Here is a 13713-nt window from a genome sequence, read left to right on the forward strand (position 1 = left end):
AAAGAAGGTAGTACTAGAAATGGCAGTTATTTAGTTTCTTTTAAATAGAGAAAGAAAGAAGGTAGTAATAGAAATGGCAGTTATTCGAATCCCCAGGAGAGTCTAAGTGGGGTGAGCCACAGAGAGATTATTTCCCTCAGTTTCTCTAACAGGTTGTCAGTGTTGTGCCTCTTCTTAAAACCTGTGATACATAACTACACACTCTCGGCAAAGCTTTTACAAATTATCTGCGGCACAGGAGAGTACCACTGGACTGTACTTTAATAGCAGTACCTATTATTTTTGGGTACAGCAACAGTGAATGATCGTAGTTAGACTTTTAAATAGCAGTACAAGCTAGATTTTTTAAAATTGTGTAATATTTTTTTCCAATTATTGTTTGAAAATGTTTTATTTATTTTTTTTAAATTAATTTTTTATAATTTTTTTTATAAAAATAATTTTTTTTTTTTTTAACTTTTGGATAACTTGGAAATAACAATGCCCTTAGCAGAACAGACCACAGGACACAGGAAATACAGAAAGAAAGAAGGTAGCAATAGAAATGGCAGTTCCTCTTTTTTGGAACTGCACAAACAGTGATGAAAATGAAGGTGGAGCTGGTGGCATGTCACGGTCCTCTTCAGAGGACAATCTCCTGACCAGCAGGTCTTTGCACCGCTGTAGACTTGTGTCCGCCGGAAACAGAGACACAACATACGCTTTAAACCGAGGATCGAGAACGGTGGGCAGAATGTATTCCTCTGACTTTAAAAGACTGACCACCCTCGGATCCTGGCAAAGCGTACGAAGGGCTTCATCCACAAGAGCTACATGCTTGGTGGAATCGCAATGGTGTACCAGCTCCTCCCTCACTTTCTCCAGCTGCTTCTGCAAAAGCCTGATCAGGGGAATCACCTGACTCAAGCTGGCAGTGTCGGAACTGACTTCTCGTGTGGCAAGTTCAAATGGCTGCAGAACCTTGCACAACACGGAAATCATTCTCCAGTGCGCTTGACTCCTTTTCCTATGTCGTAGGTGGCTGTGTAGACTTGAATGGCCTTTTGATGCTCCACCATTCTCTGCAGCATATAGAGGGTGAAGTTCTAGCACGTCACTACCTCTAGTTAATTTAGATTGCAAGGCTTGTAAATACTTTGAAGATTAAAAAAGCAGGCTGCACAGACTGTGGAGCTAGAAAGTGAAATTAAATGGACCACGTTACTTTGGTGGCTATCTATGCCCCCCCCCCCACCCTACACTTGTAGTTGAATATAAAAAAAGCAGCCTGCATAGACTGTAGAACTAGAAATTCAAATATACAAAGAAATAGACAAAGGCAGTTTGGTATCTGTCTGCATCAGATCCCCTCTCCACCAGGAGTAAAATAGAAAACTATTCAGCCGTTATATAATCTAGAATATAAATAGAAATTGAGAAAGGCAATTTGGTATCTGTCTGCATCATAATCATCAACATCCTCCTCAGCGCCAGCTACATCAATATCCTCCTCCCGGTGTACAACATTCACACCTTCATTAGCCAAATCTGTAACTGGACTGTGAGTGATCCTTCCAGCATATGCAGAGGGTGTGCTGCAAATGCTGGATGGAGTCACCTCTTCCCGTACAGTGATGGGAAGGTCAGGCTTCACAACCACCAACACCCTTGGACTCGCCTTGGGGATTTGCGATGTCATCTGTTTAGAAGGCAGAGTTCTTTGCTGTTTTGTTGTTGTTGCTGACAGCATAACTCTCTTAAATTTTTTGTAGGGTGGGAGAGGAGGAGGGCTTAGATCCTTGGGTGAAGCTGGACCACTAGTCATGAACACGGGCCAGGGCCTAAGCCGTTCCTTGCCACTACGTGTCGTAAATGGCATATTGCCAACTTTACGTTTCTCCTCAGATGATTTTAAGTTTCTCTTTTTGCTACTTTTTGAGAACTTGGGCTTTTTGGATTTTACATGCCCTGTACTAGGAGATTGGGCATCGGGCTTGCCAGACGACGTTGATGGCATTTCATCGTCTATGTCATGACTAGTGGCAGCAGCTTCAGCATTAGGAGGAAGTTATATGTAGCACAAGAGAGCGTACCCCTAAGCCACACACACTCGGCAAAGCCTTTAAAAATTATATGCGGCACAGGAGAGTACCACTGGACTTATACTGCTGAATCAGTGAACTTTGTAATAGCAGTACCACTGGACTTATACTGCTGAATCAGTGAAGTTTGTAATATAGCAGTACCACTTGACTTATACTGCTGAATCAGTTAACTTTGTAATAGCAGTACCACTGGACTTATACTGCTGAATCAGTGAACTTTGTAATATAACAGTACCACTGGACTTGTACTGCTGAATCAGTGAACTTTGTAATATAGCAGTACCACTGTACTTATACTGCTGAATCAGTGAACTTTGTAATATAGCAGTACCACTGGACTTATACTGCTGAATCAGTGAACTTTGTAATATATCAGTACCACTGGAATTATACTGCTGAATCAGTGAACTTTGTAATATATCAGTACCACTGGAATTATACTGCTGAATCAGTGAACTTTGTAATATAGCAGTACCACTGGACTTATACTGCTGAATCAGTGAACTTTGTAATATAGCAGTACCACTGGACTTATACTGCTGAATCAGTGAACTTTGTAATATAGCAGTACCACTTGACTTATACTGCTGAATCAGTGAACTTTGTAATAGCAGTACCACTGGACTTATACTGCTGAATCAGTGAACTTTGTAATATATCAGTACCACTGGACTTATACTGCTGAATCAGTGAACTTTGTAATATAGCAGTACCACTGGACTTATACTGCTGAATCAGTGAACTTTGTAATATAGCAGTACCACTGGACTTATACTGCTGAATCAGTGAACTTTGTAATATATCAGTACCATTGGACTTATACTGCTGAATCAGTGAACTTTGTAATATAGCAGTACCACTTGACTTATACTGCTGAATCAGTGAACTTTGTAATAGCAGTACCACTGGACTTATACTGCTGAATCAGTGAACTTTGTAATATAGCAGTACCACTGGACTTATACTGCTGAATCAGTGAATTTTGTAATATAGCAGTACCACTGGAATTATACTGCTGAATCAGTGAACTTTGTAATATAGCAGTACCACTGGACTTATACTGCTGAATCAGTGAACTTTGTAATATAGCAGTACCACTGGACTTATACTGCTGAATCAGTGAACTTTGTAATATATCAGTACCACTGGAATTATACTGCTGAATCAGTGAACTTTGTAATATAGCAGTACCACTGGACTTATACTGCTGAATCAGTGAACTTTGTAATATATCAGTACCACTGGACTTATACTGCTGAATCAGTGAACTTTGTAATATAGCAGTACCACTGGACTTATACTGCAGAATCAGTGAAGTTTGTAATATAGCAGTACCAATGGACTTATACTGCAGGATTGTTTTGGGATATTTTTTTTTTTTTTTTTCTAATTACTTTTTTTTGTAATTTTTTTTTTAACTTTTTTTGAAATTTTTTATAATTTGGGAATAATGGGGAAATAGCAATGCCCTTAGAAGGACAGAGCACAGGACACAGCACCACTGGACTGAACAGGACACAGCACAGGACCCAGCAGCACCACTGAACTCAGAAGGACAGAGCACAGGACACAGCACCACTGGACTGAACAGGACACAGCACAGGACCCAGCAGCACCACTGAACTCAGAAGGACAAAGCACAGGACACAGCACCACTGGACTGAGCAGAACACAGCACAGCACAGAACTGAACAGCACAGCACAGCACGAGATATAGCAGGACAGAGGACCACCTAACACAACCTCCCTCTACCCTGATCAATGCCCGAGTGAAGATGGCGGCGACTAGCGGGGAATTTATAGGTTCCGAGTATCGCGAGATCCGACAGCGGGATTATGACTCAGAGCCTCGGTTTCAGTTTTGCAATTGGCGGGAATACCCGGATCTGTCTTGGATCCGGCTCGGATCGGCAACGTTCGGGTGGGCTCGGATTTCAGATATCCGAGCCCGCTCATCTCTAGTTATAAAGAGCACTTTTTTCCGTAAAGGGTCAATTCTGGATTGATTAATAAGTATATCTGGTTGAAAGACTTTTTTTCCGTACAGAGGCACTTCTTTATTGTGTGTACATGGGTGTATATTGTGCTATATTACACTTTTGTTTTTTCCTTATTTTATCTTTCATTATGTATGGATACGTGGAGCTAAATTTTATACACAGTTGTGATAGAAAATGTATTATCGTTATTGCAGTATGAGGTGCTTTTTTCTTTTATATTCCATACCTTGCTGTATGTACAAAAAAGGACAAATAAAGGACGGCAGCCACCTGATTTCAAGGTTAGTGCTTTTTAATGACAAGAACATTTTCTTGATTCAAAACATTGTATAAAGGACTTGATTCAAAGATAAACTGGGTCCTTTTTAGGAGATTCTAAATATTGCTGAAGGTATTTAAGCACCGGTTACTTCACTTTTAGATGTTTGTGTTTAATTTAACTTAATTTTTATTTATTTAGATTTTGCATTTGTATCTAATTATATTTTATAGTAAAAAATTACTTTCCTAATATTAGACTTGAAGACAAGATTTTCTGTTGTGTTTATGTCTTATATTATTATAATTTGTACAAACAATGCAAAGTTAGCATTTACTACTAACCCTTTCAAGCCACATCTCTACGCTATCTGAAGGCTATCATAGGGCATAAGTATACACACTTGTTACACCTGACGTACGCATTCGACATAAGCTTGTAACAAACTTACTTGTTCCACGCTCCAGCACTGCTCGTTCCGGCACTTCCGGGTGGTGGGTCATATGATCTGCCTGTCAGGGGAGGTATTTTGATTCTCCTCACTATTTAGATGATGCACTGACACATTGCCTGTGTCAGTGCAACGTAGTTGCTGAGCATCTGACTCCTGCCTTCAGTGATCGTCCTTTCTCTCGCTAGATCTCCTGTGCACCGTTCCTTGCCTGTCTGACCACGTGCCTGTCTGGATCTCCTGTGTACTGTTCTTTGGCTGTCTGAATTAGAGATGCTCACTGACCCCCGTGTTTTGGTTATGGATCTGGATTACCTTTGTGTTTTGGTTTTGGTTCTGCAAAACCGCCCTTGCGTGTTTTGGTTTTGGCTTTGTTTGGTTTTGTTTTGCAATTTTGTTTAAAAATCAATGTTTTTGTGCATAAAATAACCTAATTCAGTGCTCCACCTGTTTGTTGGATAAGTAAGGTAATTCTAAAGCTAATAAATTAGGAAGAAAACAGTTTAATCCCTGGAAGGCCGTCCTTAATTCTCCACACAAACCTGGTTGTCTTCCTCTTCATCTTTGCCTATTGGCAATGCAGCCATCATCTTTGGTTGTATATTACACCCTCCACTTGTAGTTGAATAGAAAAAAAGCAGCCTGCATAGACTGTGGAATTAGAAAGTAAAAATAAACGGACCACGGTAGTTTGGTGGCTATCTATGCCCCCCCCCCCCCCGCCCTCCACTTGTAGCTGAATAGAAAAAAAGCAGCCTGCATAGACTGTGGAATTAGAAAGTAAAAATAAATGGACCACGGTAGTTTAGTGGCTATCTATGCCCATCCCCCCCCCCGCCCTCCACTTGTAGTTGAATAGAAAAAAGCAGCCTGCATAGACTGTGGAATTAGAAAGTAAAAATAAATGGACCAAGGTAGTTTGGTATCTGTCTGCATCAGACACCCTCTCCACTAGGAGTGAAATAGTAAACTATTCAGCCATTATAGAGTCTAGAATATAAATAGAAATTGAGAAAGGCAATTTGGTATCTGTCTGCATCATAATCATCAACATCATCATTAGTGCCCTCATCGCCTACACAAATCTCCCCCTCAACCTCTTCTAATTCAAAAGTGCTGAAAGGAACCTTCTTTATGGGTATACTGTCACTAACAGAATGCTCACGATTAGACATACCACTGGTGGATGGACTCTCCCCAGAGATTGGTGTCATTTCTGATTCAGAGCATACATTATCCTCTAATGCCTGACTGTTTTCTTGCAGCTCGGCTTTCACGCGTAACAGTACTTGTGCACCACTTGTAGGCTCAGTAACATTTTTTGATCTACCCCTAATAGACATTGCTATTGCGTGTATAGAATGGCATGTTGGCAATTTGTTTTTTATCGGCACTTAACTTTTCCTCAGTTACACTTCTTTTGCGCTTCAACACGGTAAAAAAAAATTTGGTGTGTGTTTTTTGACTGATTTCAAAAGACTGTGTAGTTTGACATCGCCTTTCCCAGATGACGTACTGGGAACACTACCATCAGGACTGGTGACAGAATCTGGTTGCTGATTCTGCTCATATGTGGACTGCTTAGAATCCATTATGAGCCCAACGCACTTGTAGTGCTACAAATTGTTTTAGATACTGCTGATAAATATGACTTTTGACAGCCACAAAAATTAATGCAAAAGAATGGGGGAAACCCCAAAAGCACTTGAGAGTGCTAAATATTATTTTTTAAATCTGCTGACAGATAGTACTTTTGACAGCCAGAAATATCAATGCAAAAGAATGGGGGACACCCCAAAAGCACTTGGGAGTGCTAAATATTATTTTTTAAATCTGCTGACAGATAGTACTTTTGACAGCCAGAAATATTAATGCAAAAGAATGGGGGACACCCCAAAGCCCTTATAGTGCCAAATATTGAAAAAAAAAAAAAAGACTCCTCTATCCTCCTCTCTTCTCTGTCGATTGTTATCAGAATTGGAATCAGAATTGTATTGTCTGTCCCTGCTCTAATCAGCCTGTGACTACACCCTGCTCTCCCCCTCTGTCAAGTGGCGATGGATTGCTGTGGAGGCAGGTATTTATAATTTTGAAGTATCACGAGAACCGAGCCACGAGAGCCGACAACGTCACAATGACGTTCGGCCTCGATTTGGATTCCGGGCGGGAGAGTACCGAGCCTGCTCGGCTTGGTACTCGGATAGGCAAAGTTCGGGTGGGTTCGGTTCTCGGGGAATCGAGCCCGCCCATCTCTAGTCTGAATACACTCTGCTGGATCATCTGTGTACCGAACTTGTCCCATCTCACTACACTTGCTGGATCTCCTGTGTACCGAACTTGGCTCAACTGACTACTTGCTGTCTGAAGACCAGTGTACCTGATCCTAACCGGTGAATATTTCTGTGCCTGATCCATTGTACTAGATCCTTGCTAGCCTGTGTATTCAGTGTTACATCATTACACCGGATTCCAGTATTATCTTTATCTCTGCGCTATCTGTGGGAACAGCATCCTCCCTTTAGGCATGTGTTACACCCTGAGACAGTCCAGGGGGCCGCGGCCAGCGAGTTCTTGGCAGTGAAGTCCATCCCGCCTTGCGGCCACTGGTCTGCCAGTCCCAATTAGAGCAGAGTGTAACAATGCTTTTTTTAATGTACGTCTTTGCCTGCGCACATTCTGAGCCCATATGCATCAACCTCTAGATGAGCCACTTAGTATGTATATTCCCTTTCCTGGATTTTTGCATGTATGTTGGATATATATGTTGACATATGTAATCACTGATACATATACAATAAAAGCTAAATTAAGCAGGTTGCTTCACCTGTGGACACCAACACATGTATTTTCTGAGTCTAGGCATATAAGATGTGTATGTTATGCTTACCTGACAAATGAAACCTGTCGAAGAACACTGTCTAACCCAGAGGCTAAATTTTCTCTTTTTTCTTTTACGCAGTTCTCGTTCTGTGCATGTAGCAATAAATACTGGATCTTCATCAATCAGAGGTTCATGGAGTACCTGTGTGGATTAAATTAGCTAGTTTATTATGTGTGTTATGACACATTACATAGCACCAAACAAATATACAACACTGAATGGCAAAGGAGTAGTAAAAACATGGTAATACTGTGATTTAAGAATCTTGAAAACTGCAGCTCCACAGCACATATACTCTTGGAGTTCCATAATCGTTGTAATATACTTTCAATCGTAAATCTTTTGCATTAAATAGGTGCATATTATGCATGTATGAAAATGCATTATTAGATGTTCAATTACCAATGTACTGAAAGTATTGAAATATGCATATATGACAAATAAAAAAAACTTCAATGCCACCTTGACTAACTGAGGTTCAGTTCTTACATTTTCATTACTGGTCCTGTGATACAAGCATAGCACCAAATCAAATACACTGGTTCTTTGGGTCACCCTCGACTATGGCCTTTACTCCACGTTTTTTTTTTATTAATGACTATATTGAACACTTTTTTTATTTTTCTGTATGTTCTCCAGTGACTTTATATTCCACATATATATTGTACACATCCAGCAGTGTATTGTATCTGTCTCAATATGGCTGTATAAGCAGAGTGTACATAGAACTGTTTTCAACAAGAAACGTTTTTTTATATCTTAAAGTGTAAACAATAATATATAGAAAACCTACAGGCGCTAATAAATATTCTCTATCCCCACGCCAAAAAAAGATGATGTCATCTATATACCTGAACCATGACATCACAATATTATTTATCATTTTTTTGTTGGTGAAACACATATGATTGTCAATGGAATTGACTCACGGACCAGGATCCTGTGAAAACAAAAGAAAAATTACCATTTGATGGGCCTATATTTCATCTAACTCTTGTGCGTACCCCTCCAAAGGGGGTGTCTATCCAATAAAGAAGATCTTCTGTTTTAATTCAACACTTCTTAGTCTTGTTGATATATGTACCATTTTGACTGTATTACACTATTTTGCTCTTTTCTCTTTGTTTTATGATTACATGAACAACCTATGAGAAATAAGAATTGGAGGATTACCATCATACAATTTAAGTATTCTTCCTTTCTATATTGTTACTTTATAGAGAATATTTATTAGCGCCTGTAGGTTTTCTAAATATTATTGTTTACACTTTACGATCTGTTGGGAATTTTGTGTATATTCCTCTTGAATTCCAGCGGGCAGCTGTTAAAAGTGAAGCGCTGTTTTGGGTCTCACTATTTTGTAATGTTTCTTTATATCTGCTTGTAGTTGAATACGGTCATGTGTATGCCTGATTTAAAAGAGAAAAGCACAATACAAAACGTTGTTTTGCGTACCTTAATGAAGCAGGCCCTGTACATCTAGAAATGACGGGCCTAATTCAAGTCTCAATGCAATTTGCACAAATGTTGCATTTTAAAAAAGTGCACTTGAGTGTAGTTCAAACTGTATTCAACTCCAAGTGTATCTCAAGATATGTTTAGATTTGAATCTGGGTGTAAGTAAGCTAAACAGTACTTGTCGTACATAGACATACAGAACAGATTGCAGTATATGCACATGCGTGTGTACAATAAAAGTTCACATAACGCACACAGAATACATAAAGAAAAGTAATATGAAATAAAAGAACAACTCTTAACAGTATAATCATTTATAAAAATATTTTTTTTACATTTAATACATAAAGATGCTTGCAATGGATACAGTACATACAATACGTTTTTACACTCTATATAAATTGCATACACATATATGTACTTTTTAAATCAAAGACTATGCTGTGTCAGTCATCCGTTGACATTTTAACCTGACCAGTAGTGGGTGCAAATGATGTGTCTGAAACCAAGCGCACTTAATAAAAACCCAGGACAAAAATAAGCCACATCTGCTTCGCAACACTCTTACTGTACATTGCATATGTGTCACGGGCACTAGGAGTCTTTACCCAGGGATCACCAGGTGATGAACTTACCAGAGCAGTATAGATGGTATATGGTACTCTGGTAGCGGGGTGATCACGGAACAGGAGACAGCAGATGGTAGAGAATGCTCGTGGAAAGTCTATGACTAGCAGCACTGGTAATATATAGGTAGTAATACACGAGGAACTGAATGGACAAAGGAAACGTGAGGGTAGTCAGTGGTCTGCGGTAACAAGTTGTACCACTGCTATAGTGAGGAGGAATGTCCAGGAGCAACGAGGAGGTGATGGAAGTCAGCGGTCTGCGTTTAGCAAGTTGTACCGCTGTCTAGGTGAGGGAACGGAATCCAGGTGAAGGTATCCGGGAAGTCAGTGGTCTGCGTTAGCAAGTTGTACCACTGCTATATGGAAGGATACTGCAACAGGAATCAGTGGTCTGCCTCTAGCAAGTTGTACCACTGAAATATATATGTGAGGAGGAGCACGGGGAGATAAATGTAATGCAGAGTATACACGGGCAAACTGAACTTGATCCCACGAAGATTTGCACAAAGTAATAATAACAGAGCAGCACTGCACAAATATACAAAGTCTCAGGAACTATCCAGACTAAAAGGTAACACAGTCAAATGATGGTAATAGTCTCAGTGGATAGGCAACTTCAGAGAAGAACAACTCAGTCCAGCAAGGTATGCAGTACACGAGCACAGTCAATGATAAGTATGCATACCGTGGTTCACAAGAGCAGGCTGTCAAAAGGGAGGGCAAAGATACCTGAGCGGCAGGAGGCCGGCAGGATGCGAAGTCCCAGGGAAAATGGAAGCGGTATCCAAGTAGGTGCAGCGCACAGGTAGGTAGACCAGCAACGATGGAACAATACTCAGGAAGCCGTAGTATATAGGACTGGTCACCGGGAGATCACTGAAGAGTAGAAGCGATATCCAAGCAGAGGACAGCAGCGGAGCGTTGATCCAATGCAGACAGGCGAGTTGACACAGGCAGGAACACTGTAGAAGCACGGAGAGCGGATCAGCTGGCTGCAGACACGAGTAGAACTGAAGGATAGCGGCAAGCAGGACACTGCAGGTACACGGAGGTAGCGGATAGGAATCAGCAGGTGCAGTCACGATGAAACACGGGAGAGTTGAGATGAGCTGGAACTGTTGAGCATGGAGGCAGCGGATAGGAATCAGCTGGTGCAGTCTCGAGGAAACACAGGAGAGTTTGAAGTGAGTTGATAACTGTAGTGCACGGAGGCAGCGGATAGGAATCAGCTAATACAGTCACGATGAAACACAGGAGGGTTGAAGTAGTCTGGAAACCACAGGAGAGTTGAAGTGGTCTGGAAACCACAGGAGAGCTGAAGTGGTCTGGAAACCACAGGAGAGTTGAATACACGAGGAAACACCTTCAGAGGCTCATGGGGAATGAGACTCCAAGATCAGGCCACGAGGATAGACAACAGGTGCATTGAATAGGGAGTGTTGCCTGATCAGCCAATTAACTAAAAGGAACAGGTACTGAAGGTTTGAAAGGGCTGCGCATGCGCAGACCCTCAGGATGGTGGACGGCCACAGTTCCTAAACACACGGGAAGAAGCACTCACAGTCCGGTGAGTGACAATATGTTAGTCCACCTCTTCCCTCCCTCATTCCGCCTCAAGTCGTAGGCAGTAATAAGTGTCATTTTTATTTCGACATGAATTGTATGCAATTTCATTCACTGGCATAATGTCTGTTTTTGAGCATGTGCAGAGTTATTTCACGCAAGATATGCTATGCAAATGGACATACATCTGAACATGAATCAGGCCTTACTACTGTAACTCTATTCTAACTGGCCTTCCCCCCATCAGACTATCCTCACTCCAGTCTATTATGTGTGACACTGCTAGACTTATTCACCTCTCCAATCTCACAACCTCAGCTGTCCCCTGTCAATCCTTGCACTGGACGATGCATTTCCTTTTGCTGAACTGCTTGGTTTGTTAAACTATGCATGTCGTTTTTAATATACAACGTAAGGGTAGGTTTAATGGCTTTGCCCACCTTGATGTATCATCTTTTCTAAAATTACCTTTCATTACTGCCACTGCTATCCCTCTCCATGTCACACCACTGTATAACATTCTTTCTTGTTTGGTGAACCCAACTTGGTGTATTTTTTTTTTCTAGACTGAAATGGCCACTGCTATCCCATTGTGGCTGCTCTCCTTCTCCAATGTGTCACACATTTGTTTGTCATTTTTTGCCTTCTGCAGATTGTTTTGTGACTTAGAAAATAGCCACAGATAAAAGCAAACAACACCTATTTGTTTGGATTCACTTTATTTTGAACTGCTGTTTGTCTCTGTTGTAGCTCCACACACATTTCAACATCCAATTTAGGCATATTCCACAAAATGGGTCAGGAATCAAACTCATGACCCCACTGTTGAAAAGTGGAACCACTAAGGCAGATTGAGCATTACATACATTAAATAGACTTGAATGCCAAGCACCATGTCTGAAATTCCTATAGGTGCTAGCTAATAGTGCTCATAAAAAACATGCAACACAACACAGTCACTACTGACAACATGAAGGTTTAAGGATAAACATTAAAGAATTACAGACACATTATCTTGTTCTCCAACATGTCATCTGTAATTTTGTATTGGAAATAAATGTGGATGCGAATTCAATGGCTAATAATTCACAATCATAAATATACATACACGATACAATACTCAGTATACTATATACACTAGTATATATAATATATATATATATATATATATATATATATATATATATATATATATATATATATATATAAAATATATACACACTAGTGTACACTTCTAAAGGTGACAAATTGAAGTAAACCCACAAAAAAATGGGGATATACAAAGTCCACACAGATACGGGAGTGACTCGAGATTCAAACTCATGACCCTACTGTTTGCAGGTGGAATGTCTAACCACAAAGGCATAGTTCTGATGGAAACAAACATACAACCCAACACAGGCACTAGTGGCAACCTAAAGGGTTAATGAGCATAATTAAATGAAAAATGGCACACACCTTCTTAGTAACAGACATGAAGTCTATGCAAATGCATTTCAGAATAAATCGCAATCAGAAATAAATGGAAACATATTTTAATCAGTTTAAAATTAAACAACAAATACCCGTAAACATAGACCCAGCATCAGATCTCGTCATCTGATACCACAGTAGACCATAGCCCTGCATATACTTGTCTCCCAGGGACCCCAGCTGCTGGACTATAAAAAACTGGTTCATGCACACTTAAAGTTGGTTAGGAGTCTATAGTGGAGTTTACTGGTGTGGATTTGTATAGTGTACTTTTATTTGTATTGAGAGTTATATTTTCTCTTACTGTTTTATAGACACTTTAAAACTTTGTATTTGTAAGATATTTTATGTTCTACAATAACAATGCTATTGCTATTTTTTGAGAACTTGGGCTTTTTGGATTTTACATGCCCTGTACTAGGAGATTGGGCATCAGGCTTGCCAGACGACGTTGATGGCATTTCATCGTCTATGTCATGACTAGTGGCAGCAGCTTCAGCATTAGGAGGAAGTGGGTCTTGATCTTTCCCTACTTTATCCTCCAAATTTTGGTTTTCCATTATATGTAGCACAGGAGAGCGTACCCCTAAGCCACACACACTCGGCAAAGCCTTTAAAAATTATATGCGGCACAGGAGAGTAGCACTGGACTTATACTGCTGAATCAGTGAACTTTGTAATAGCAGTACCACTGGACTTATACTGCTGAATCAGTGAACTTTGTAATAGCAGTACCACTGGACTTATACTGCTGAATCAGTGAACTTTGTAATAGCAGTACCACTGGACTTATACACTGCTGAATCAGTGAACTTTGTAATAGCAGTACCACTGGACTTTTACTGCTGAATGTGTGAACTTGGTAATATTGCAGTACCAATGGGCTTATATACTGCTGGATTGGTTTTGCAAATT

General features: G+C 40.3%; 1 protein-coding gene across 1 annotated transcript in view; it reads right to left on the reverse strand.

Annotated features, from left to right (window-relative positions):
- The window catches only part of PGBD5 (piggyBac transposable element derived 5), a 160841-nt gene that overhangs the window by 59477 nt on the left and 87651 nt on the right, over positions 1 to 13713 (reverse strand). The window contains exon 3 of the mRNA XM_075203449.1: positions 7682 to 7816. Coding sequence (XP_075059550.1) covers positions 7682 to 7816 — 135 coding nt within the window. The remainder of the gene's footprint in view (positions 1 to 7681; positions 7817 to 13713) is intronic.

Source organism: Mixophyes fleayi, chromosome 3 (genome assembly GCF_038048845.1).
Source record: "Mixophyes fleayi isolate aMixFle1 chromosome 3, aMixFle1.hap1, whole genome shotgun sequence".
NCBI classification, from domain to species: domain Eukaryota; kingdom Metazoa; phylum Chordata; class Amphibia; order Anura; family Limnodynastidae; genus Mixophyes; species Mixophyes fleayi.